At 44.3% G+C, this 26,557-nt stretch overlaps 1 protein-coding gene across 2 annotated transcripts in view; it reads right to left on the bottom strand.

Annotated features, from left to right (window-relative positions):
- The window catches only part of Myh13 (myosin heavy chain 13), a 60,999-nt gene extending 38,178 nt beyond the window's left edge, over nt 1-22,821 (bottom strand). Inside the window, exons 1-16 of one of the 2 annotated variants that reach the window (XM_087569275.1) lie at nt 22,393-22,821; nt 20,417-20,468; nt 18,020-18,244; nt 16,353-16,496; nt 16,116-16,272; nt 14,559-14,586; nt 14,357-14,468; nt 12,813-12,905; nt 10,535-10,598; nt 10,320-10,418; nt 10,128-10,231; nt 7,372-7,510; nt 3,766-3,884; nt 2,553-2,702; nt 2,272-2,442; nt 1,277-1,586 (exon numbers count right to left, since the gene is read on the bottom strand). In XM_087569275.1, the coding sequence (XP_087425401.1) occupies nt 1,277-1,586; nt 2,272-2,442; nt 2,553-2,702; nt 3,766-3,884; nt 7,372-7,510; nt 10,128-10,231; nt 10,320-10,418; nt 10,535-10,598; nt 12,813-12,905; nt 14,357-14,468; nt 14,559-14,586; nt 16,116-16,272; nt 16,353-16,496; nt 18,020-18,223 (1,894 nt within the window). In that variant the 5' untranslated portion in view covers nt 18,224-18,244; nt 20,417-20,468; nt 22,393-22,821. 2 annotated transcript variants of the gene reach the window in all.
- Between the last annotated feature and the right edge of the window lie 3,736 nt (nt 22,822-26,557).

Genomic DNA, 26,557 nt, shown 5'->3' with positions numbered 1-26,557 from the left:
GGCTTTGAACTTGCAGCAATCCTTCTGCCTCTACTACCCCAGTGCTGGGATCGTAGGAATGGGCCTCATTATCCTGGAATCTGCCTTCATTAGGAAGAAACTGAAAAGGACAAAATGATATTTTTTCCTCACAAATATTCTATAGTCTGTTCCAGTTTTTTTTTTTCTGGGAGAAACCACCTAATTTCTTGTCTCAGTTTGAAGTCAGTGATGTTTGGTCTAAGTTTAGTGATTGACTGTCTTTCCTATTAGCCTCTGAGACTTAATCTTGATTCAGGTTTGAGGAAAATGTTCCTTCTCTTTTTCTTATACTCTGACACGTTGCCTCTCTGTATGAGGCTGGCAGGAGTGTATATTTGGGTCAGGGAGGGAAGGTCAGAAAGCCTTTTTTTTTTTGTTAAGATCCATATCCATCCATAGATTCTTCTAATAATGTCTCGACACTGTTGCTAAGTGACATTGTCCCTAAGAGACAGTGCCCGGGTCGGACTCAGAAATTCGAATTTTGCTCATTTATTACAATTCTCAGCCCAAAATTTAACTAGACATTAACTCTTATAGTGTTATATTGTTGTCTACTAAATGATTATCTTGCACTCATTTTAAATTGAAGAAATTAATAAACGTATGCATTTAAATGATCAGTATTTTAAAACTATATCTTGGGCAATTGTTTAATGCACCACGCCTGTTAGTAAAGAGAGCGTGAATGGACTAGCAACCCTGGAAGTTGGTGCCGGCTCCTCTTTATCCACTTTGGGAACTTCTGTAGTTTCCCAAATGATTAGACATAGAGGCAGGCTATGGCAGCACACTCCTGCATCCTAGCATATGGGGATTTGAGGCAGGAGGATTGCAAGTTTGGGACATGCTGGGCTATGAACTGAATTCTAGGCTAACTTGAATTATAACGGCGAGAGACTGCTTATGGATTACAGGGTGATAAGATGTCCTTAAATTGGATAGTAGTGACGATTGCTCAGAGTTACAAACATACACACCCACTGCATTTTTAAATACTAATTATATTGTATTTCAATTACATCTTAATTTGAAGAAGCTCATGGAACAATGGGTTACTGACCACCTTGTCCACTTAGGGTCCATTTTACCTCCACAGGGCTTCCTGTTTTAAGAGGAACACTGGGAGTAGGACGAAGAAAAATGGAGACAAGAGCAAATGTGAGAGAAGCTCATGTTGGGCTGCCTGATGTATGAGCATCTTTAGGGTGTGAGTGAGTGCACGGAGCTTTCCATGAGGGAAAAAGAACATTACCTGCTTCTGCTCCTGCGTAGTTGGAAAAGAGGAAGGACAAGAGCTTCAGAGAGGACTTCTGGTACAGCCCCACCACGGTCTCATTCAGGGGGTCCTTGTTCTTGTCCAGCCAGCCAGCGATGTTGTAATCCACGGTGCCTGCATAGTGCACCAGGGAGAAGTGGGCCTCGGCCTTGCCTTTGGCAGGTTTGGGCTTCTGGAAGTTGTTGGATTTTCCCAGGTGCTGGTCATACAGCTTGTTCTTGAAGGAGGTGTCTGTCGCCTTGGGGAACATGCACTCCTCTTCCAGGATGGAGAAGATGCCCATTGGCTAGAAAGAGGATGACAGAGATGGTGTCTTTACAGTTGAGAAGCCATGCTAGTGGTTTCATGGCTGGAGAAAGCAGAGAGAAATCCTTTGGTGCCGTCACTGTGCTGCTGAGAGCATTGGATTGTGAGTCATGAGATCAAGGTTCCTGGTGTGTGTGTGTGTGTGTGTGTGTGTGTGTGTGTGTGTGTGTGTGTGTGTGTGATGTAGTAACAAAACAGTGGTAGATACAAAGAATGGACTCTTGCTGGGTAGATTAGTCTGAAACTCATAAGCCTTCTGTTTCAGACCCCTGAGCATTGGGATTACAGGAATCTATCCCCTGGCCCAGCATCAAAGTCCTTATTAAAAGTTAACATAATTCCTTGTTTTCACAGTAACCTCCCACTAGGAATACCAATGCTCCTGGTCTCTTCTCTTTGAATTTTGGGGCATGTCAGTAGGTAAGAGATGCCACCATGCATGTGCAGAATCCAGTGACATGCTTGTGGTCTTATATTTTAACCACTCAGGCACCTCCTTAGGTGTGAGAACAGTTCTGAGTGCTTTCTGAGTCTTCCTTTATCCAAGCTTACCTTTTTTTGCAAAGAAGAATTCAGCTGTCTGAAAGGGAGAGGTATTAGAGATCCCCATCTATGAGCAGACAGAGACAGGTGCCAACCATGGAGGAAGGAAGGAGCATCCCTACCTTCTCGATGAGCTCGATGCAGGCCGCCAGGTCCATCCCGAAGTCGATGAACTCCCACTCGATGCCTTCCTTCTTGTACTCCTCCTGCTCCAGCACGAACATGTGGTGGTTGAAAAACTGTTGCAGTTTCTCGTTGGTGAAGTTGATGCACAGCTGCTCCAGGCTGTTGAACTGGGTGGGTGCAAATGTGAAAGAGCTTAAGTCTGAAAAATCTATGCGAATGACTTTGGGACCAGAGCTAAGCAGACAGAATAAGTCAGTCATTTGCCCTAACAGCTCACATCAAAGATCTCAAAGCCAGCGATGTCCAAGACCCCGATGAAGTACTGCCTGGGCTGCTTGGTGTCCAGCTGCTGGTTGATGCGGGTGACCATCCACAGGAACATCTTCTCGTAGACAGCTTTGGCCAGGGCGCCCACTGAGTTGGTCACCTTGAGAAAGGACCATCCACTTAACATTCATACTAATTCATTAGTCCACGCTCACTGGTTGCGTTAGGTTGAAGCAAGAAATTGACATCATGGTGGCCAAAAGTAATTGAATGTTGACAATTTCACATTGGTCAGTGTCTTATTAAATATTATAAAGACATCTAGCTCATGATATTCTCCTTTTTCTGATAACAATTCCTCTAAAAACATTGTTTCTTAACAGCCATGGCTGACAACATGACTCCAGCCCTTGTTGTGTTCCAATCAGTGGAGAATCCTTGATGTAGATTGGATGAATTAATATCCCTTTATAGAATTTGGAATTGGAATCAAAAGCCACCGGTCTGGATCTCAGGTTGAAAGTAGAAATATCGAGGTGTAAAGTTGAGAGTTCTGAGGGAGGTCTCAGACAGGAGGGGCAAAGGGACCTTATTTAGCAAAGACAATAGAGACAAAGAAAATAGCATTTGCAGTTGCAAAGGAGTCAGAGAGAGGCCACCTCGCCTTCATTTCCTAGTTACCTGCCCTCATTGCAGGAGTGGGCATGCCTGTGTCTGCATTTCTCGGGCTACCCCTGAGATCTAAGGATAATTTCCACCTTGGTGTTCAAGTCTGTTTCACACAACTTTCTGAATGTACCCAGAAGACTGCTGCAGATATGGTTAGAAGGTCTGAAGGAGCCGAACGGGCTTGCGACCCCATAAGAACAACCAGAGCTTCCAGGGACTAAACCATTACCCAAAGACTATATATACATGGATGAACCCTGGGCTCCAGCTTCATATGTAACAGTGAATAGCCTTGTTGGGGCACCAGTGGAAGGGGAAGCCCTTGGTCCTGCCAAGGTTGGACCCCTGGTGTAGGGGATTGTTGTGGGGGGGACAGTAGTGGGGGGGTGGATGGGGAGGGGAACACCCATATAGAAGGGGAAGGGGAGGGGCTAGGGGGCTGATGGACAGGAAACCAGGAAAAGGAATAACATTTGAAATGTAATCAAGAAATACCCAGTTTAAAAAAAAAAAAGCAAGCCGTCCCAGTCAACAGGATTCTGAGAATCCGATACCTGCTGGACATTCTGTCCTTTGGTGACATACTCATTTCCAACCTTCACTCTTGGACAGCACAGGCCTTTCAGCATCTCTGCAGAATTCAGTCCCATCAGGTACCCAGCTTTGTCAGCCACTGAAGGCAGAGGAGACATGGTGTTACAGGAAACAGAAGCCACTGGGCTATCCAGTTAGCCCAGGCTCCTCCCAGAAACATGTCTCTCAATCCTCCTGTGATGTCTTTGTATTCTCCTCTCTGTAACAGGCATGGACTTGTCAGTAAAGGTTTTGAGCTTGCAAATGCCCTACTGTTGAGCCAAATGCCAGACAGTATACATCTTGACTGATTTTTGACCTACTAATATTTCAACTTCATAAACACATTAATCAGCTGGGCACAGTAGTGCACTCCTTTAACCCCAGCACATGGGAGTCAGAGGCAGGCAAACCTCTGTGAGTTTGAGGCCAGCCTGGTCTATATAGCAAGCTCCAGGACTGTCAGGACTACCTAGAGAGATCCTTTCTCAAAACAACGACGACACGACGACAACGACGACGATGACAACAACCCCAAACCCAAAAGGCTGTTAGTTACATTGTAACACCCGTGGGTCCCACCAACCATGAGTTGAAAGTGCTAAGAGAAAGAATTAAGTTTGAGTTTGTTAGATGGCTTAGCAAGTAAGGGTTTGGCTGCCAGGCCTGTGAGTTGTAGGACTCACACAGTGAAAGGAGAGGACTGAATCCTGGGAGTTGTTCTCAGATCTCACTACATGGACCCTGGTGTTCGACTCCCTCACACCCCCAAAATAAATGTAATATTTAAAAAATGCATTGTCAGCGACAGTAGCTCACATCTTTAATCCCAGTACCTAGGAGGCAGGGATAGGTGGATCTCTGTTAATTTCAGACCACCCTGATCTTTATAGTGAGTTGTAGACTAGCCAGGGCTACTTAGTGAGATCCTATCTGAAAAACGACAACAATAACAATGAAATTGCATCTGCACTGAGCAATATAGCAGGACTATTTACATTGTAGTAGATGTTAAAGTCATCTAGAGATAATTCACAGTACATTGGACAGTATACATCAGTGCATAGATACTTTCACAGTTTACACAGCGGCATTCACTCGCTGTTAGGAGAGTGTGTGCTGGTTAGGGTTAGTTTCTGTCAGCTTGACACAAACTAGAGACTCCTTGGACGCAGTAGCCTCCAACGAGGCATTGCTTTTATCAGATTGGTCAGGGGCTTGGGGCACTTGCTTGACTGCAAATTGGTGAGGATGGCATGGCATACTGTTAAGCACACAGTCCTAAGTTGTCAGAAAGTAGCTGAACACGAGCCAGGAAGAAAGCCAGCAAGTGGCTTCCCCCATGTCTCTACATCAGATCCCGCCGACACATTCCTGCCTTGATGGTTGGCTTCCTTCAAAGGTGAACTAACCTGTATGCCAAGAAACCCTTTCCTCCTCTAAGTTGATTTTAGTCGTGGCTTTCATCACAGCAACAGAAAGCAGACTGGGACATGGGAGTTATAGGCATTCCCTGATTTCTAAGCCTACACAATGCCAAGTGAGGCCTGCAGAGACATTCATGTAAGCTGTGGACATTTACTGACGCCAGCTGAACCCATCAGGAAGGTAGAGCAATGCTTTCTCAAGGCTGACCTTTCCCGGCCTGTGACTCTCATCTTCTTGCTGGTTGTGGAGACAGGTTCGTTCAAATCCAGGGCAGTATTTGGTAAGCACTTAATCAAATGCCAAATGAACACTTTACTCCATGCCCATTTAGGTGATCAGGACCAGCTAGTTATTCATCATCAGCCACTCTTAGCCTTGGTAAGTCCATGTTCATTCCATGCCCTCAAATTGCTGGCCTTGCCCTTGCCTCCAACAGCCATGAAACACTACAGAAGCAAAGAGTCTGGACTCTAGGATCAGATTACCTGGATCCAGTCTGGACTGCCTGGATCTGGATTTTTTGCTTCTCTAAGCTTTAGTTTTGTCATTTGCAGAATTGGGGTGATATTGGCAGCATCGGGACATTAGGGTTCCCAGGAGGCATGCCTGGTGTTCAGTGAGCTCCTAGAGCATGACTACTCTCGATGATAACTCAGATTGCTATCATCTGAGGTGCTCATGCCTCAGGTTAAGTTCTTCACTGTCTCTTTTGTGGGGGTTCTTTCTGTTTGAAACCCGAGGCACAAGATTTGCAGGGCAAGAAGAAGGCCAGGATCTCTACCAGAACATGTTTCTATGCAATCCACACTTGTTGAAGACCCTGGTGCATTTTCTCTAAGGTTCCCTGCTTAAGATAGACTGACTGTTGACTCATCAATTGCCCTTCTCTGTGGGTTAGATAGTTTGCCAAATGCAAATCTACCACATTCTTACTTCCCCCTGTAGCCAAAGCAGACCAGCTCTCAGTTCCCACCACATTATTTCTCTTGTATCCTTACTTAGCTCAGTGTGTATCTCTCTCCCCACATCTTTCAGAATCCTACCCCTCCTTCACAATCCAATTCACTGTGCCCTACTCCAAGAAGCCTTCTACAGTTATCCTGGGTCAGCATGATTCCTGTTCTGAATTTGGTATCTCTTCCCATCATGTGCCACTGAAGTAGACAGCTTTCTAAAAGGGCTCCCAAGACACGTGTCTCTGGAACACATCCTGTATGATCTTCCTCTTGAGTGTAGGTGGGAATCTATGAATAAGGCGGGCTATTATACCCATGATAATGCTGCTCATCAGATGGCTTTCAGTTGACAAAAGGACGATTAATCCAGGCAGATAGAAACAAATCAGGTGAGCCTTAATAGCATGCTGATAAGGTCATTTAGATCTTCCTGCCATTTAAGCCACGCCTAGAGAGCCTTCTTGAGGTCTCCAAACTTAACCAACCTGGATTTGTACACTGGAGATAGAATCAATAGGAAGGAATTTTAGGGGTGACCCATGATTATTCACCCATTTACTCAAGGAGTATTTTAGGATGCATGTGAGAGAAGAGATGTCCGAAGAATAGGCCACACAGAGTGGTGTGAGTTTCGTTGCCTCTCCTCTCCTCCTCCTACTCTCAGTTTTATTTCTCGGACTTCTGTGGGTATGTCGGGGTGTGGCTTTCTGTGAAGAAAGACTGTGTGTCAGCAGCCAGGTGAGAATTACTGAAGGGGAGACTTGGTCACTAGTTTTTGCTTCAGGGTCAAGTTCAGTAGATGTCAAGGTGGGAACAATAGGAGGAAGCAAATTTGACTTCCTTTTTAGCAGGTTTTTCCATTTTAAGTTCAAATTAACAGGTCAGTATTCTGGGGATTAATGTTAGTATACATAAAGAGAAAGTGAAGTCCACTTAGCATTAGTCTTCCACTCAAGTCCACCTCAAAGATCAAGCATATTTTGGTGGTGAGAGTAGATGATGATTTGACACTATAAGTCTTAATGAAATGAGTGGACTGCTTTAAGACATGAATTCATGACAAACCTTGGGCAACTCAAATGCAGGGCATATAATTTTGGAAGAGCAACAAAGTGTATCTCACATAACACAGGCTTGGGACACACATGAATATGGGTGTGGAATCAATCCCCCCCCCACACACACACACTCAGAGGCAGTTACCTTCCGTGCCGTCTGGCTCTGCCTGCTCCTCCCTCTGCTTCTGCTTGAACTTCATGTTCCCATAATGCATCACAGCCCCTGTCAGCTTGTAGATCCCAACTTTCTCCTCTGGGCTGAAGCCCAGGATGTCAATGGCATTCTAGAAGGGACAAAAAGGAGTCAGGGATCTGTATTGTGTATCAGATGAAACAACATTTGCTCACCCAAGTGGATGAATGTGTGATGTGTCAAGTTAAGGGCTAAGATCTGGCTTTATAAATATGTTTGTTTAGGTGAGTGGAGATTATGGGAAGAAAATGGAGTATTCATTTTCTTTTATTAGATAAGAACTCGCTGTAACCTCTCCAACTACATATAAATGAGGTTATTTTCTGGATGAGGGTATTGAAACCACTGTGTGGTGCTGGAGGAAGAAAATTGCATAGACAGTGAGAGAGAAATAATGTCCAAAATTTTTGGTTTGTTGTAACATGGGAATCCAAGTGTGGTCTGTCATTTAGTAAATTCACTACAGAATATTAGACCTGGGAGGGAAGGTCAGCAGAGATATTACCAACTCTCAGATGATCAAAGGGCACATTTTTGCAGAACCCCCCTTCTATATAAGCTATTGGATGAAGTGCTATTGGTATCTTATCTTACTAAGTCTGCATGAATACCTTGTAGGTTTATAGCATGTGTATATGTAAGTGTGTAAGTGTACACCCTTAATGCTCACATATTTTGTAAATATACAGACTTGTGGATGAAGAAGTAGGGTTCTCTGAAGATGAGAACCTGCCCAGGGTCCTATAGAGGGGATGCTATGGGGTGGGGCCAAGAGCTAGTCTGGATCCAGTGTTTGATGATTTGGTTTCAAAACTATTTTGCCCATCTTCTTACCATAAAGCCTAATAAAATGACAAGTGATAAATGATGTTTAAAAATGTTCTTCTGTGGGGTGTGCACATTGATTATGTAGCAGGTTTTCAGCCCACACATGTTCTTGGGTAGGGCTGAAATACATCTGGAGATGTTGGAATTGGTAGGATAGACCCAGTGAGCCAGAGGGATGTTACTGAAGAAATGAGGCACTTCTAGGATGACCCTCCACTGTGAACATGAAGAGCCCATGCAAGGATCTAGCAAAAATGAAGGGTCCTGGGGCCATGGTAGTCATCCTTGATTGCATATCTTATCTCAGTGGTCCCTAGCTAGTTTTAGTGAGGGGGTCCCAGGAGATTGTGAGAACCTTTCGTTAAATTCTATATTTAATGAAATAGAAAGTGTTACTTTTGGGGGAACCTCTTGGGAACACAATCCCCTAAAAGGCATTCTTCTCTTAGGCTATTAACTGCCACTCAAGAGATATGCTCCAGCAGAGAGAACAGTGGAGGGTGAAGGCATAGACATGAGAAACCTTTGGTGTGAAGATGGGCCTACATCTGTGGATTCAATCACTAACAACTGAAAATATTTGAGTGGGAAAATTCACTGTACTAAGCACATTGTGCAGGTTTTTCTGCTTTCTGGGTATGTTGATGTTGGATGTGATGTTGTAATCTACAAAGTTTATGTTTGAGAACTGAACATTTTTTAAGGCAAAATAACCTGATAATTTTAAGAGCAAGTTTCTGATTTCGTGTTGGGTCACATCCACAGCTGCCCTTGGCCAACATGTATGATCTACCCTCATGCCTATATAATACAACTTTGTGTCATTTGTACTAACTTAGGCAGTATAGTCTATAGCATCCTTAAAGCACACAGATGAGTGAGGGCAAAGAGTATGACACGCCACAGAAAGGATGCGAGTGTCTGAGGAGAAGATGTAAGGATTGTCAGAACAATAATTTGCCATAGACACTGTAGGGGATCCTTCCTCTGGGGCTGAAGCACCAGTTATTAACCTGACTCTTCTTAGTGCTCACAGAAGAAGACTGGGGAAACCATTACCTTTGGTTTATTTGATCATGAAAAATCTCTACTTGCTTTAGACAATTGGTTTTACATGGAAACATCACAGAATAAAGCTAAGGATGTGGGTGCTAGCTGTGCCCCGCTGAAGGATAAGATTCATTTCTATAGCCTTTGAAGCTTCTGTGAGGGTGGGGCCAGGAAGAATGGAGAAGCACTCCACTCCTGGTTGGGCAAACTTGGGTTTAGATATGTTTACATTTACAGACAGACCTTCAGGCAAGTTGTGTATTTCTTTTAAGTTTCTAAGAGTCAGTTTTCCATATCCATAAAATGGGGCAATAGGTTTTAGGACTTAACTGAATAAAAGAAGTAAAGTTAGTTGTCTCTGTGATGTGTCCATGCTCAGCACATTTAGTTATTACTGTTATGGTGATTAGATCTGCAGGGAATCCCCAAAGATACAGGTTACATGTCTGCCCTGTGTGCTGAGGATGTAGATGCCTGGGGCGGGTCTAGGATGAAGGTAGAAAGGGAAATGGAGAGGCCACTGCAGAGAGGAGGGTCTTTTCTTCCTGCTTTGTACTCTTCTGCAATATGAAGACTTCTGACTGATGTTCATACACATTATAATGCAAAAGAGATTCATATCAAAATGGCAAAGAGTAGAACTGGTTACCTGCCTTGTAGTACTTTGCGGATCCCAGTTTGAAGCATTGTGATGTGGCGGTGGAGGGGGCAACCTGTGAGTCTAACCATCTAGTACCTGTGGATTCCCCAGTTTCCCATGAGCTCACTAGGATGCCTCTCAGCTCATGAACTCCGTAACGTGCTATGCAAACAAATAAATACATGCTTACGTCAGTTGCCAACAGTTCCTCGCTGTCATCGATGCTAGCTACTGTGACCTCTCCTTGGCTCACGAAAGGGAAGTCGAAGGGGTTGGTCGAAATCAGAAGCAAGTCTGTGAAAGACGGAGACCCTTTAACCCTTCAGGCAGCACTCAATCTGGGTACTGTTCTCACTACTGGTCAAGAAGCTAAGAAGCTTACCAATTAGTTCTGGTTTCTTGTTTGACATGATTTGATAAAAAATGTGATAGCTTCTCTCACTGGATAACTGGAAGGTCACTCTGGATTTTTCCAGGAGATCTAAGGTAACAACAACAACAGCAACAACAACAACAACAACAACAACAACAACAACATCAAATGATTGCAAAATATTGTTTAGCTGAGCACCGTTTTTATACATTGTGCAGACTCACAGGTTTCGATGTCCGCTGATGCTAGCTTCCCTGTGGCTCCAAAGTGAATCCGAATGAACTTCCCCTGTCCAACAACAGGTTAACAAACCAGTTACTTTATTTATGCTGCCTCTGAGTCTGTGAGAGGTGCTACCATCAATGAGTAGGAAGTAGGTAGAGAGGTGTGGCTGGGAGAGATGGCAGAAACACAAATACTTTCTTCCTCTCTGGTTCCCTGACATGCATGTTCCCAGACTGAGTCCTCCAAGGCTATGAGAATTCTACTCAAAGTGAACTGCATCCCTGTTCCTGCAACTCTGGGGAAACCTATGGGCTCATTTTCTGACTTCTCTGCTTGGGCCACATCAGTATTGATTGATTCCTCCTTCACTTTCCGACTCTGCTTGGAACTGTGTCTGTTTTAATTGCCTCATCCCTGGGTTCTCACACTCTTCCTAACACCTTACAATCCATAGCTGATTTTCTGGTTTCGGTTTTGCCTCTAGAGGCTACTTCTAAGATTTCTCACTTCAGTTTTACATGCTATTTCCAAATGGCAAATCCATCTTCCAGGCTCAGCCCCAGGCCAGTCTCCCTGGCTCCCAAATAAGAAACTCAGGATCTATGTTATCCCATTCTCTCTCTCTCTCTCTCTCTCTCTCTCTCTCTCTCTCTCTCACACACACACACACACACACACACACACATGTATGTAAAACACTATATACCAAATGTGAAACGAAATATTCGCGTGTTATTTATATGACTTAGTTATGAAATTGTATCATGTATAATTTAGAACAGTAGCAGGCATAATGTATGTACTCCTTTCTTATACTGTGCACTTAACAGGTCCTCTACTACACAAGGAGCAAATCTGAGGGCAAAAGTCTTGCCATATTTGTTTCCTTCTATGGTCTGCAATGTGTTCAATTCTCAAACATTTCTCAGAGTTTCATGAATAATCTACGAAAACTTAGAGAAGTCTTCATGATTCAGTACAATATTCAGCAACTTAATGAAAGAAAATGGACATCACCTTTTAGCTTGGAAATGTCTGGATGGTAGAGTAGACAGATGTGATTGTGACTCTAAATCAGGGCCAAGTGAAGAGGCTTCATGACTAAGAGTGTACTATGTTCCCAAAGGCATTATCTTCACTAAAGGTCAACCCAATAACCAACCTGATCTGGGTGTGTGTAACAGACGCCTGCATCCCCTAGCAAAGGGCAGGGTTCAGCTGTATACCCAGGAAGCCAGGTGTGCATGGGGCAGTGAGCTGAGAGCAGGGGGTATAGCCAAGGAAGGAATAGCCAGGGCTCACAGCCACAGTCTCTGAGAGATGCCTCAGCTTTCTAATCAGTACCCATTCAGTCCTTCTAAGAAGGTTACGGGATGTGAGCTAGAAGTTCCCCAGCTAGTGAAGTGTGGGGAATGTTTATCCACTTTCACGTTTGGGAACCTTCACTGGGGCTTCGCCTCTGAGCACTTGTTCCTTTGGCCAAGACAGTTAAATAGAGGAATGAGTGTTTATTAATTTGCAAGCATGAGAGTAATAAGTTGAGCTAATCTTAAATGAAATTCTGGACGGTGGACTATATCTTTTAGTATTGCCAATATCAAGACCTTCTCAGTTTCTAGTCTTTTTTCCTGCCTTCACTAGCTGGCACCTCCTTCCAGGGCCTCCTGACTTGGAGGAGGTCAAGTTTATTAATTTAAGTCATACTGAGGTTTCTGTGGCTAAGTCAACCAACTTTTTCATTTTAAAAATGCTTCAAAACATGAAGTATGACTCCAATTGCCTGTTACCCCAGCATTGTGGGACACAGATAAGCTGATCCTGAGACGTTGCTGGCTAGGATGATGGCTGAAATGGAAAGCTTCTAGTTCAGTGAGAAACCCTATCTGAAGGCAAAAGAGAAAGTGATAAATACAAATTCTTGTTGTAGCCTCCTCAAATGTGCATATGGACACACTCAGAGACATTTAAAAACATATTCTTCCACCTACAGAGGCCAATTTGATATAAGTGATTTCTCCTTACTCATGGAGACTTCAGTGACATCAGCATGCTGTGAAGGGGTGTTCACTACTTAAGGACAGACAGTTAAATCTTCCCCCCTTTTTTTTGGCCAGGAATAAGCCAAAACCTTCCTAACTATACTTGGATCAATCGATCTGAATTTTGTAAGGGTAGACCAAGACTCAGTGTATCTTAGTCTCTGCAGCGAATTTTCACATCTAGAATTTAGCAGATGGGTGCAATTGGGTGGGGAGTTGAAAACCAATCTGCTCTTACAAATCTGGAGGAGTTGTCGTTCCTCACGGTCTTAGCGTTTCCAAAGGCTTCCAGCAGGGGGTTGGCTTGGATGATCTGATCCTCTAGTGTTCCCTAGTAACAAGCAAAGAGAGGAATGGGGAGAACCTGGGCTATCTTCTGGGATGGGTAGTAAATGCAAACAGTGGGTGCTCTGGGCAGAGTCCTAGAAGGGATGCCACCCCTGACATCTGCCAGTTGTCAGAGCTGATGTGTGGATCATTATCTTAAGGAGTTCTGTGGCTCCCACCTGAAGAGTCTTTTGTTAGGGTAGCATTGGAATGCCTTCTGGCTGTGGCAGATTCCAGACTGGAACATAGTCTCCCCCCCCCCGCCCCGCCATTTCAACATGCTTTCTTTTGTACGGACTCTTTATTATAAATCATGGGGGTCATTTTGTTTTGTTTTGTTTGAACATGCACTTCAGTAAAACAGGAGGAGGTGCACCCGAGACCAAGTCACCTAGAAATTGTAAGCCTGAAAGCTCACAAGTCTTGTTAAGAAGTCTTCTTGGTGATTCTGAAGTGTGCTCTCTTTTGAAAACCCATGTTACCACTAATTGTTCTCTAAAGGGAGCTGTGAAGTTGGTCAAGATCACTCAGCTGTTGCTGACCGAGTTGGTGTCCACATAGACAGCACCATCTCATGCTTGACTGTGATTTAGACCAAGATGCATACCTTGGTCTTCGTTCAGTTTCCTGGTGTGGACCTAAAACTCTTGGGGTTTCTGAAGTGGTGTGGTGTGGTATGATACGGTGTGGTGTGGTGCGGTGTGGTGCGGTGTGGTGTGATATGGTGTAGTGTGGTGTGTTGTGGTGTTATATGTGTTGTAGCTGGGAACTGAAGCCTCAGGACAAGGGCTTCACGTGATTAGAAGTTTGGGGGTTTAGAGGGAGAGAGTGAAGTCTGAGCTGGTCGCTGATGGCTGACTAGAGGAACCCTTGTGAGGATCCTTAACCAGTGGGGTTTAGACATAGTCTAGACTGGTGAACCCAGGGAGGGGGTGGGAGTTGGCAGGTCTATAAAAGGCATCGGAACTGCAGACTTCTCTTCCAGTGTGGTATTCTGAGTGTTCCCAAGCTTTGTCCTTTATAATAAATCAATACATTTAAGGGACACGTCCCCCAAGTTCTGTGAGCCACTCCAGCCATAGAGGAGATTGCAGGAACTCCTGACTTTTAAGAAATTGGCTAGATGCACAGGTAGTGTGAACTGGGGCTTGTGAGCCTGAGCCCTTAATTTGTGAGATGTGCTGTTATGTCCCTGAAGGTAGCATCAGAATTAAATTGAGTTGTAGGATCCTGGTTGGCATTTTCAGAGAACCGGAGGATACTTCAGCTATAGAAAAATGTGTATGCATTGATATGAGAATTCTTCTATATAAAACCACAAAGGGACCAAAAATGAATAAATGAAGCTGGTCTATTGAGCTGTCTCCTGACTGTACATCCTTCATACCCATGGCATTCACCTAATATTTCATGCACATTTATTCTAACGAGCCCTTGGCACATCCTATTCCTCACCTGCATTTTGCCTGGCTGCTGCTCCTTCTTCTTCTCCCCGGTGACTGCAATTGTTGCAAAGTACTGGATGACACGCTTGGTGTTCACCGTCTTCCCGGCCCCGGATTCTCCTCTGTCAATTAAAAATAAATGGGATAAAAGAAAGCAGAAGAGGAGGTGTGTGGGCTCCAAGACCATTTTGGTGTGAACATGGGCTACTCACGTGATCAGGATGGACTGGTTGTCTCGATCTAGAAAAACGGGAAGAAGCCAAACCAATCACACAAGTATCAACAGAACAGGTACATTTAAAAACAAGCAACCCTACCAGGACTCCCAGAGGATAGGCTCTGACTTCGCTGTCTGCTAGGGGTGAGGCCTGGGCATGTCTAATCGTCATGAGAGAGTTCATGCAGATTCCTGAAAGTGGGATGCTGGACATGGGCAGGAGCCTGGAAATGAATAGTGATCCCCACAGTGCTAAGGGTATTTATGTCTGTAGATCTGAACTCCTAGCTGCGATGTTCTCACATTGCTTTTAACAAGGGAAGCGAGCCTTGGGTCCTGAGCTACTGAGAGGCCACAGCCTTCAGCTGATTGAATGTCATTTCAATTTTTTGGTCTTGGTTTTCTACTTGCATAAAGTAAGACTGATTTTTCATTTATGAGAACATGTGAGGCAAATCGTGGCACTTGAAAAGTCATATATTGACGTTCTAACCCTCAGAAACTCCAAGTGTGACCCCATTTAGAGATAAAATGTAAATGAGACTCAGATGTTATTAAAGATGAGATCAGACTGGATCAGGCTGAGGCCTGATTCACATCACTGTGCCCTTGCAGCGTAGGGAACAAAATGAAGACATGTGCCCATAAACACCCCATCAACACCACATCACGGTGTCTCTGCAGAATAAGAAGAAATGAAGACATGCACCATGGAGAGAACACCAGGGGAAGGGAAGGCAGAGAGGAAGGGACATCTCCATAAGGCAGGCATCACCAAAGGTTGCTTACAAAGCACAGAAGCAGGGTGAGCAAGTTGAATACATCTTTTCTCATGATCCTTATAAAGAATCAACCCCAATGGCATCTTTGATCTCAAACCACTAGCTTCTGCAACAGTGAGGCAAATGTATTTCTCATTAAGATGCCCAGCCTGTGGCATTGTGTCACAGTGGCCATAGCAAGCTGATACAAACAGTGATGTGACTCTTCCCTTTAAAAGTATAAGTTCAATTCATGTAAAGGAAAGACATTGGAGAAATGACGAGGACTGTAAAGGCATCATTTGCTTCTTAAGGCTCTTCTGATCATAGCAGCTCATTTTCTCTGTTTGTGGCAAGTCAAGTCAGGTGAACGTTGAGCAGACAAGTGGTGGTAGGTATAGTGGTGTGGCAATGTCACCATGCATCTACTTCTTGGAAAGGTAAGAGAAGCCTGCTTTACCCATCTCTCCAACTTTGCATTCCCTGAGTGGTTGGTGTGTCCCGTTTAAGTGTACCCATAGCAGGGCATGTTGGGGATATGGAAGGGCAGTGTCCTTGTGTTCCTCAACTCCCCCAAAGTGAGCACAGGTTTAGAATGCTTCTGACAGAACCCTGGGTTTCACCCTTCATCATGACTACTGTAATGAAAGATACCATGGCTTTGGTTATTCACCCTCAGGCCATTTGAGGCCCCCAAGACTACTGTATTATTTGGATGAATGGAGTGTAAAAGGGCTCAAGTACTTAGTCAATCATGCCTTATAATCATCCGAACCAAAGGCTTCACTCACCTGTCAACATGAACTGGTAGGCATTGTCAGAGATGGAGAAGATGTGGGGCGGGGCCTCCTGACGCTTTTTGCCTCTGTAGGCTGTCACCACCTCTGGGTTATACACTGGCAGCCACTTGTAGGGGTTGACAGTGACACAGAAGAGGCCTGAATAGGTCTGTAGGAGATTCAAAAGATTATGGATCTTCTTTTTCCTCAGAGAGGGAGCAAAATAGAAAGAGGTCAAAGGATTCTCACGTAGATCATCCACGCTGCGTAACGCTCTTTGAGGTTGTACAGCACAGCGGGCTCGTGCAGGTGGGTCATCATGGCCATGTCCTCGATCTTGTCAAACTTAGGGGGGTTCATGGGGAAGACCTGGTCACTGTTCAGAGTGAGCTCCTGGGTGGTAGAACAAAAGCAAGTGATGGGTGCAACGTCACTAACCTGTTCTCTCCTGGGGCAGGCGACATAGTGAGACAGTGCAGCACAGTTAGGACATTGCTGCAGCAACTTCATGGGTCATCTCCATGTCCAGAGATGACTTAGTGATAACTCTTTGGTTAACCTGATTCTGGTCTGGTGCCCCCACACAGCCTGGCATTGTGTGTGCCCAGAAGGGGCATCAGGGGTGTAAAGCTAAAGAGCGGTTGGCACTTGGAATTGCCAGATAGAGCTTAGGATAATCCAAGCCAGGGGAAGTCGCCTTGCTTTAACCTGTTGCTCTGAGTGCTGTGACAAGACAAATGTTAAGAAACTTTTCTCACGTGTTCTGGGCTTCCCTGCCTTGATGCCCTGCTCGTATAGAATGTCTTCATTAAAGTTGTCTCTAGAAAGAAACCCCCAGAGCTCTGCTCAGGTGCCCAATCTCATGCCCCATTTCCTTTCACCTGCTTCTTCAAAGCTCTGATAATTGCTTGTATCTCTACTGTCATCATGAGACATTTGGACAGGTATGATGGTTCGTGGCTGAAGAGTATTTGGAGACAATTATTGAATTTCACCTCTCTGCGATTCTCCCACCTTTTCCTTCCTACTGAAGCATATAATTGGCTCTGCACTTCATTCTCTGGAGACACAGAAAGTAGGGCAGAAGAGAGAGCCAAGAAGGTTTACTGGCTTTTATTCTCCTAAAACTAAAGCCCTTAGAAGAGCTTTGAGGTTAATGGAAGGAGACCGGCTGGTGTAGGTTAAAGTTCACGAGGAAGGAAGGCCCTTCTACCCCCATATCTGAGCCTACACAGAGACACATAAGGTAGCCCACAGGAGAGAAAGAAGGCCTCTCTATCCTGATAGTTTAGGGACTGACACTCATTTCTGGGTAATCCATCAGACTCAGTCCAGGGTGACTCTCTGTAAGGTTTGAAAATAGAGCACAGCTCTGAAGACGGGAAGAGCCCAAGAATAAGATTCCCCCACCCCCTAGTTCAGTGAGAAGAGCTAGAATTAGAGGTTAAGTTTAGTGGTAAAACCTGTAAACAAGATCTGTTTGCTGTGCCTGCCTTCGAACTGGTGTTCGTTCTCTTACACTAGACTGTAAACTTGGGGGAATCGGGTTCCACAACTGACAGCTTTACTGAGTGACTGACACCACAGCTGGGATCTGGTGGATGTCCAATAAGGATCGAACCAAAGAGGGCGCCGTGGCTATCACTCCTCTGAGCTTGCCCTGTAAGACTTTCCATAGCCCAGAGCTTTGTTTGAGTGGACCCAGCAGGCAGCAACCAGCATCACTTTCTTCTTTTAAGTAGACCAATCTCTTTTACCTTTCCTGTTCCACCAAAGCAAACACCACAAACACCTCACAGCCCGAATCCTCGGAGGGAAGAGGGAGAAGGAAAAACAGCAGTAGCAACCTTCTCTAACACTTCTACCACAGAACGGCAAACCGTAAGTGGTATTCATCATTGAAGATCAACACTCACCCGGTCGTCTAGGGTCTTGACAATGACTTTGTCATTTTCCCTGCTTTGGATCATGCCTTTCACATACATCTCTTTATCGTCCACAGCAAAGCAGGCTTTCTTAGAGTCGAACGGGCGGTTCTGAGCCTCGATCCTCTCCTTCTCTGGTTTTCGGAGGTAGGGGGCAGCTTCTCCGAATATGGCCATCTCTGCGTCTGAACTCATGACTGCAGGGGGTGGTGGGGGCTGAAAAGACAGGGGACATCTGAGGCTTGGGCTTGGGTAAGTATCTGCTGCTTCCCCATTGCTACTCAATGGGGGTGGTGGTGGGGAGGCAGACTCAGATCTACAGCCAGCCAGGCCTAGGACAGCATCAGCTGGACCATTCACGGCAGGCACATGTTCAGTAAAGAAGACAAAACACCTCATAAATGACTCATCCTGCTTAAGCCCTGTGACTTCAGTGCCACCCTGAGCCTTCATGTAAATTTGGGAATAGTTTTTGGAATGCCAGTGATAGCCAGGGCTAACACACTGATAGGAACGTGAAGATTCATTGCACTTGTTTGAGTACTACAATGTAATTAACAGAAGGCATGATGACCCAGTGCAACAGTACAAATCTCGACGTGTGTCAGATCCCTCTAGGGACCAGTTAAAGTTCATACCTGGGCCTCAATTAGCTGCTTTGGGATCTAGTGAGCTGAAAGTTGGCATTTCTAGCAAGTTTCCAGGTGATCTGGCTGCTGTTAGTTCAGAGTGCTCTCTGTGACAGATACTGTCACGTCAACTTCTTGATTTAAGCTATCCCATGGAGGTGGGGGTTTGTCAGAAAATATGGAATCTCAGACCTTAAGACAACTAAGACAGAACCTGTATATCAGGATCCTCAAGGGAGTTCTGGGCTTGTTACAGAGAGAATAATACTGGGCCTAGAACGACTGTTTACAAAGTCCACTTGGGTATAGTCATCTCAGGTTGGGACAGTGTTTAATCAACACTGTCGTAGAACTGCATAATGTGTGGGTGACCCCTCCAGCCCCCGTGTCATGCTTCCCAGCAGTCATCTCAGTTCTTGACCTTTCTCTTTATGTGTGTGTTTTCTCTGCTTACAAGCTAGAAAACTCATCTTAAAGTCCCTGCAGTGGTAACCTTGTTCAAGCCACTTAACTTCTCTGGGCTCCTGCCCCATTCTATTTAAAACGAAGATGCAATTCCTGTCTCCCACATCCAAATGTATATCATGGACCTGCGACTCCCCTTCTTCCTGTCTGCCTCCTTCCCTCATTGCACCTTTCCCTCATCTCCTTCTTGTGTTTCCCCCACACATCAATCTTCCTTTCCTTTCTCTCATTTTTTCCTTCCTGCCCATTCTCCTATAACTGAGAAAAAATATAATTAAAACAAAGTGGAATTAAATATCTCTCTGTCTCTCTGTCTCTCTCTGTCTCTCTCTCTCTGTCTCTCTGTCTCTCTGTCTCTCTCTCTCTCTCTCTCTCTCACACACACACACACACACATCCATATTCATCTTCATGTATTCTCTTAAACAGCTAATACTTGACTATCTCTTAAACTCTATGTTAAAAGCGAGGGCAAGCCCATTCTAGTTCTCCTTCCCCATCCGGCCTTTTGGCAGTGTCTGTCCATGAGTTGTCATTGAAATATCCTTTCTGCAATGTGGCAGATGACACCTTCCTTCTATGGGGAGACAGATTCGCTTAGCTCTGGGCCTTATTCTGATGGTTTCATTTTAGTTTTATTTTGGCCAGTGGCTCCTGTGAGTGAGCTATGGATCGTGGTTAAGATTTAATGGGGAAAAAAGCCCCGAGATTTAATATAGTGTCCTCCAAGAGGGCTCCCAGCTATCACGCTGCTTTAAAATGTCTTGGTTATTTCCTGGAGAGTAAAAAGAATCGTCATTTTCCCTTCCATCTCCCTGAAGGGAGCCTCCACTGTTCTGGCTTAAGGGGGTTGCAGTTCTCCAGCTCAGCGGGCTTAGGACCCCTACACATTCTTCAAATGAAAATGGTGGCATTTCCAGTGTGTACTGGATGAGAGATTAGAATTGAGAAAAAGTATGAATTCTCTAAAAGTTACTATCAAATTCCTTATAAGCAACGTAGTTTTGACAATGTTACTTTTCAAAACCAAGAAATTGCAGAGAAGTACAGCGCTCTGGTTTTTTTTTTTTTGTTTGTTTGTTTGTTTTTGTTTTTGTTTTTTCAATCTCTTCAACGTCTGCTTAATTGTCATGTCTGCTGTGGGACTAGTTAAAGTAAATATATTCTGCTAGAGATGGGCTCTTTATACAGTAGTATAATTCAGAGAAGGAAAGAAACAGCAAGGATTTGGCTTTTTAAACTATCTTTTAATTATCTATTGAAATAATGTAGGTTATCAGTCTTAGATACTTACTGTTTGAAGCTTGACAAGCGTAGAGTCTCAAAGGCTACTTGAAATGTGGAACCTGAAAACATCAATATTTTTACTCGATTACATTCTAACACATTGGTCTATCTTGTATTTTAATTTAATCTTACTTTGTTTTGGAACGGAGCAGCCCAGGCTAGTCTCGTGCCTGTGTGGCAAATGCATTACCATCAAGCGATCTCTCCAGCCCTTGGATTTCTATGTAATAGATTTTACAGGTTTTCTATTTCTGTTGCCTAGGTGGTAATATATTAATAGACCCTGTAGGTGGGAAAACTATACTATACCTGATGGTTGACTTATATTTAATCTTTCTAGAAACATTAGATTTTTCTCTTCTAGAGAATTCTAGAGGCCCAAGGGTCTCAAATCATTACTAGTTTTCAGATAAAGTTTCTTTCCCCCACCCTTCTGCCTAGCTCGAGTCCAGTGTCTCCTCATTGTATATTACCTGTGTAAAAAGAGAGCTGTCTCAGCAAAATTCTTGTGTAGGTACCATTCAACTTAGTTATAGACCTTCACATCCAACTCTTCCCATCCCAGATAGCTCTGACAGACCCGTTGCTTTAACCTAAAGTCTGTCTACAACTTTAGGATGATTGGTCACCATCCTAGCTCTTGATAAAGGGCAGACACATCCATGTCCTTCTGTAAGACTACTCTGCCCCTGTTCCTGGCTGTTCTGTGCTTTTCAAGACTTTAATGTCCCTGTGCTAAGTGACCCCAGTTGTATCTTCAGCCTCTTCCTCCACAGAGTAGTGTATCTCCTTTACTGTCACTGTACCCCAGTGCAACCTTGTTAATCTCATCATGTGTGACATCTGAACCACATGTCCCCCTCCCCCTCCCCCTCCTCCTCCCCCTCCTCCTCCCCCTCCTCCTCCTCCTCCTCCTCCCTCCTCCTCCTGTCCTCCTCCTCCTCCATAACACTCTCACCTCTCTTGACCTAGGTATCATGGCTGAGGCTATGACAGTTCCTTGGCAGCCATGTCACTCTGCTGACTCACCGTCTTCTGTCCAGCAAAGCCCCTCAATTCTCTCCGGGCATGCAGTTGCTAAGTCAAATCTTCTCCCCATAGTTATATAACTGAGAGCTGAGCCTCAAGTGTAAAAACATTCATTCTTAGCTGATGAACTTCACCTCCTTGGATCCCACCAAATTCTCTCAGTACATGACTCACGGTGACCCCAGAGCTTTCTTCTCACTGGGTCCCTTCCTTAGCCTCTTTCTGTTCGGCTGGTGTGACCAGCTCCCTCACTGCATAATTGTAGTCTGTCAGCCACCTGCTCTGTTTCTATCTCCAGGGACCTTCGGATTGAGATGTTTGTCTTCCCACCCAATCTCCATCACCACCGCCCCCAAGTTCTCCTCTGTTTGCTTTGGTTCTATCCTGTCACTGCCATTGACTTATCCCTGTCCTAAAGATTTCCCAGCCAGTTTCTTGTCATCTGTGGAGCTGTCATGACTTAGTGACCTTAGTTTATTTGCTCCTAAAGCATCCAGAATTATCTCTAAAATGCAACATTTGGAATGAGTTACAGTATCACTTTTGTGTTGGCTTGGGTGACCTCTCCCTGTTACCTCCTTGTTTGTGACAGAGGCATGGCCTTATGAATTTAAGGGTTCAGACTGTGCCCAGGGGTCAGCCACAACTAGCCAGGCCTGTAAAGGTGAGATTAGGGTGTTGTGTTCTGGGCAGATAAAGTATATGGATCTCAACTTCACACACTGAAGCTCTGTACTTCATCCAGTGCACTTCTAAGCACAATGCAAATGTGCGAAGTTCTTCCTTCAGTCAAAAATGTGACTTTTGTAATGTTACTTTTAAGAATACTACAGGGTTCAGCCTCAGATCACTGATTTCAGCTTCTCACATGCATGGCAAGGTTTAAAAATGTGTAAAACGCTGTTTGCTAAGTTCAACGACTGCCATTACGATCAAACTGAAAGTAAAGCTTACCTTCCTGGTTCTCTGCGTGACTGCCAATGTCCTTTGGGAATTGAGTGTCCTCTTGGGGCTAATTCGATAGCGCAAAGGCAAACAAACAAAGAATTATGCCTCCGAGTTTGTATTTTTTTTTACATATAGACAGCATATTTATTCTGCTGTGTGCCTGATTCTGCAGCCACTTACGCATACTCTAAAGTCTCCTGGAGAAGGTGGAGACCAGGCATCTGAAAAATCACCTAAGGCCAGAGAATATTGACCCACACCGGGTATTTATGAAGCACGTTACCATCTCAAGGAGTTCTCCGCAAAAAGTTAAACATCAAACTTGATTCCAAACAAACTTTCCCGTTACTAAGTACTGCTTTCATGGCAGGGAAGATGCCGTGAGATGCCTTGTGGCAGGAGCTGTCAGGTTTTGAGACACTGGTTGCTTCCTTCACTTTCAAATCTTTAGTAAGCCTCAATTATGTCCTGAAGTGCACAGAGATCTCTCAGAAGCATTCACTTACGTGCCAAGTCCTTAACTCGAGAGAAGTGAGACTTGGAGGCAAAGCAGCTACTGAAAATTCTTTGGATCGTTTACTCCTTTCTAAAAAATGATAAAGATGTACCAGAAAAGCCTCAAGATTCCTCTCAGCCCTGAGTCCAAAACAGGGCGTTCTCAGGTAGAGATGCTAGCCTGAAATCAAAGTACTGTCAGGCTCCAAAAGCTGGAATCATCGTGACAGCTGCTACTGTACTGGAGACTTGACCCAGTGCAAAATCCACACGGTTCTCCATGCAAGACCAATGTTCCACTCAGCCCCAATAACCAGGTTAGGGTGCATTTCAATATGAATTAAAAGTCAAACAGTACTATGGGAACATTCCCCCTGCAACCAGAAGCTTAAATAGTCATAAAACCCTTTGAATCTTTTAAGATAATCACAAGAGTTACCACACACTGACATATTATTAATCTGTTGACTGAATGATGTGACATCTAACTAGAAAATGGGTTTCATTCTGCAGGTGAATTTTCTTTTGGTTTCCCAAATGTATGTATTTTTTGTTTCTTTTCCCCTTGTAAAATCTTCTTGAGGTGCAAAGACTTTGGTCATGCCGCCCGATCTCATAGCTAAGGGTGAATGCATTGCCCTTGGCTGGTCACCCAACCAGATTAATTATTATTTGAGGGAGAGAAAGTGAGCACTTGTGAGCGCTTACCTTAGATGCTGCGGTCGGAGCAAATTCAGGAGTGTGACCCCCAGCTCTCTTTATACTCTCAAATCTGCCAGCCCAGCACTCTAACTTGGCTCACTTTGGGGGATCACCATTTACTCATTAGATGTAAATGCGTCGTAGTCCTGATCTCTCACTCTTGTTGAATTACTTGGATAAATGACCAGCGGAGGCTTTATAATGCCAAGTCAGCTGCATAGGGATTTTGACGTTGGACACAGATCTTTGAGACTTAGAGAGTCGTAGGGGCTGAGTGGAACTGGGGCAGAGTGTGCTAAGAAGGTCAGGGAAGGGCAGAGAGCTTTCTCCAGGTCATTCGTTATGCAATTGATGGATGATCAATAGCATGAGGAGCAAGCACACCTCACTTCGCTAACATGGTATGAGGTGACCTTCATGACCAGCCCCTCATCCTCTCATGTATAGATTTAAGTTTGCCTCCTTAATCTCTTTCTTACTTTTTAAGTTTCCTATAGATTGAGAGATGGATTTAAAAAACTAGCATCAAGTTAAAACAGGAATAAGTGGGGATTTTAGTGATGTAGATTCTAGTGAAAACATGTGGTAATTCCTATGGTCACTTGGGAATTTTGGGGGGATAGTGGAGGTGAAGCATAAGTGATTTTTAGTGTATATAGAGTCATCCACAGCAGTACAGTGTGGGTATAACCAGTGTTTACTGAATGCATGGAAGAGTCCTATCGGTACCACCAGAGGCTTAGGTAAGCCACTTCCAGAAGACAGGGTTTAGGGTTGACTGCATTCTAAAACATGTTCGTGAGCAGGGGAGGGCTGGGAGGGAAGAGTACCAGCACACAACAGTCTCCACAGAAGATCTGACAGAATGAGGGCGAGAGAACTAGGGTTCTATGAGCGAATGACTTATATGTGGTCACGTCCACTCCATCCTGTCAGGGAGTCACATGGTCTAGTCCGTTAAGGATCCTAGAGGGCTTTCAATAAAGAAATACAAACAACCTTGAGTTTTATTTTGGCTTCCTGTGCCCAGAACCCAGGACCTTGTGCCCACTAGGCAAACACTCTGATAACTGTAAATAACTTTATGAGGGTCTTGGCATTCCTTACAATGACTTAATGTTGGAGCAGCATCTTATTTGTAATAGTGAGACCTGAACTGATAAGGCAGAAAAAGAAAGAGGTTAGCCCATCAGCTTCATTAGTTAATAGTTATTAAGGACCCATCACACTCCAGGCTTTATCCACACTGGCTCTTTGGAACTTTATAACTGTTCTAGTAGTTATGTGCTTGTGTCATTTCTGTTTTCGAGTAAAGGAAACTTAGTCTCTGAGAGTAGAAGTGGCTCCTTCGAGGCCGTAGAACTAGCGAGTAACAGGAATGGGATTCGAATCCTCTCTGGATCTAGCACCTAAGCTTCTAAACTCTCCATGTGGAAGCAAGACACTGATAAGTGCACATTGTCATGGGGCTCTGTGCTGGGACTGGAAAGAGGGATGTGAGGTAGGGTCACTGTCCTAAATACTTGACAGTGGAAATGGGAACAGGGTACACAGACATAGACAGGGTAAGTCATTCTCCGAAGATTAAATACTCAACGAGCAGGACGGAGAGTGGATCAGATTTATTTATAAGCATCTAGAAACCATGAAATGTCCCATATACATATATATTATGAATACATTTATTATTAATATATATAATAAATACATTCATAATATATATACATACATATACATACATACTATCATGATTCATGATTCTTTTTTTTTTTTTTTTGGTTCTTTTTTTTCGGAGCTGGGGACCGAACCCAGGGCCTTGCGCTTCCTAGGTAAGCGCTCTACCACTGAGCTAAATCCCCAGCCCACTATCATGATTCTTATTGATGGGGCTGTTGAAGAGACCCGGTCAGTCAAGTGCTTGGTGTACAAGCATGACCTAATTTAATCTCCAGCACACATGTAAACAAAGGAGGAGGAGGCTCTGGACACAGTGCGCACACCTGTTATCCTAGTGCTGAGGAGGCAGAGACAAAGGGATCTCAGGAGCTTGCCAGAAGGACAGCCTGGCTGAATCAGCAAGCGTCAGCTTCAGTGAGAGACCCTGGCTCAAACAAGAACAATCAATCAACACAATTCAGAGAGCAATTGATCGAGATGCCTGATATCAATCCATGGCTTACACAAATGCATGCATACATACATACATACATACATACATACATACATACATACATACAGACAGACATACAGACAGACAGACAGACACACACACACAAGTATAATTAGAGTGGGGTGGTAACTATGGATAGATACCGATCTTTTTGCAGTTCATATAAAATATTTGTCTTGTTAGGTCTAGTTCTCATGAAAGATTTATACTGTTTATATTCTTATTAACTTCTTTGTTCAAATGAGGACAATGAGTCCTAAGGGTGAGGAAGTAATTGTTCACAGACACTGTTGATCCATAGATTCTCATCCGAAAGTGATACTTTTATTTTGTCCCCTAACTTACCCTCCAAAGGAGGTGAGCGTTATTACCCTCTCAATGTCATGGGTTACACTCAGGCCCTCATGCATTCTGGGCAAGTGCTCTATCATGAAGCCATATCCCAATCCAAAGGAGGTAGACTTTGATACAGGTTAGAAGAATGAGGGTGAGGTTAGGCTCTGGGAAAAGAATCACAGCTCGGAACAGAACTTTCCAGGATGTATTTTAGCTGGTCAACCAGGTGAGGCTGGAGGGAGGTCAGGATAGAGTTAATGGGGTTATCATGCAGGGGAAGGCTGCACATGAAAGCTGGGCTGGTTTAAAGTGGGCTTCTAATGCTCAGAATATATATATTTGTGTGTGTGTGTGTGTGTGTGTGTGTGTGTGTGTGTGTGTGTGTGTAGCAATAGATTATAATGGTTAAAAAAGAACCTGGGGGTGCTCGATTCCCCCAAGGAGTTCAGATCCGTGTCAAGTATTTCC

The sequence above is a fragment of the Rattus norvegicus genome, chromosome 10, assembly GCF_021556685.1.
Source record: "Rattus norvegicus strain SHRSP/BbbUtx chromosome 10, alternate assembly SHRSP_T2T, whole genome shotgun sequence".
NCBI classification, from domain to species: Eukaryota; Metazoa; Chordata; class Mammalia; order Rodentia; family Muridae; genus Rattus; species Rattus norvegicus.
This window is presented reverse-complemented; position numbering and strand designations above follow the sequence as displayed.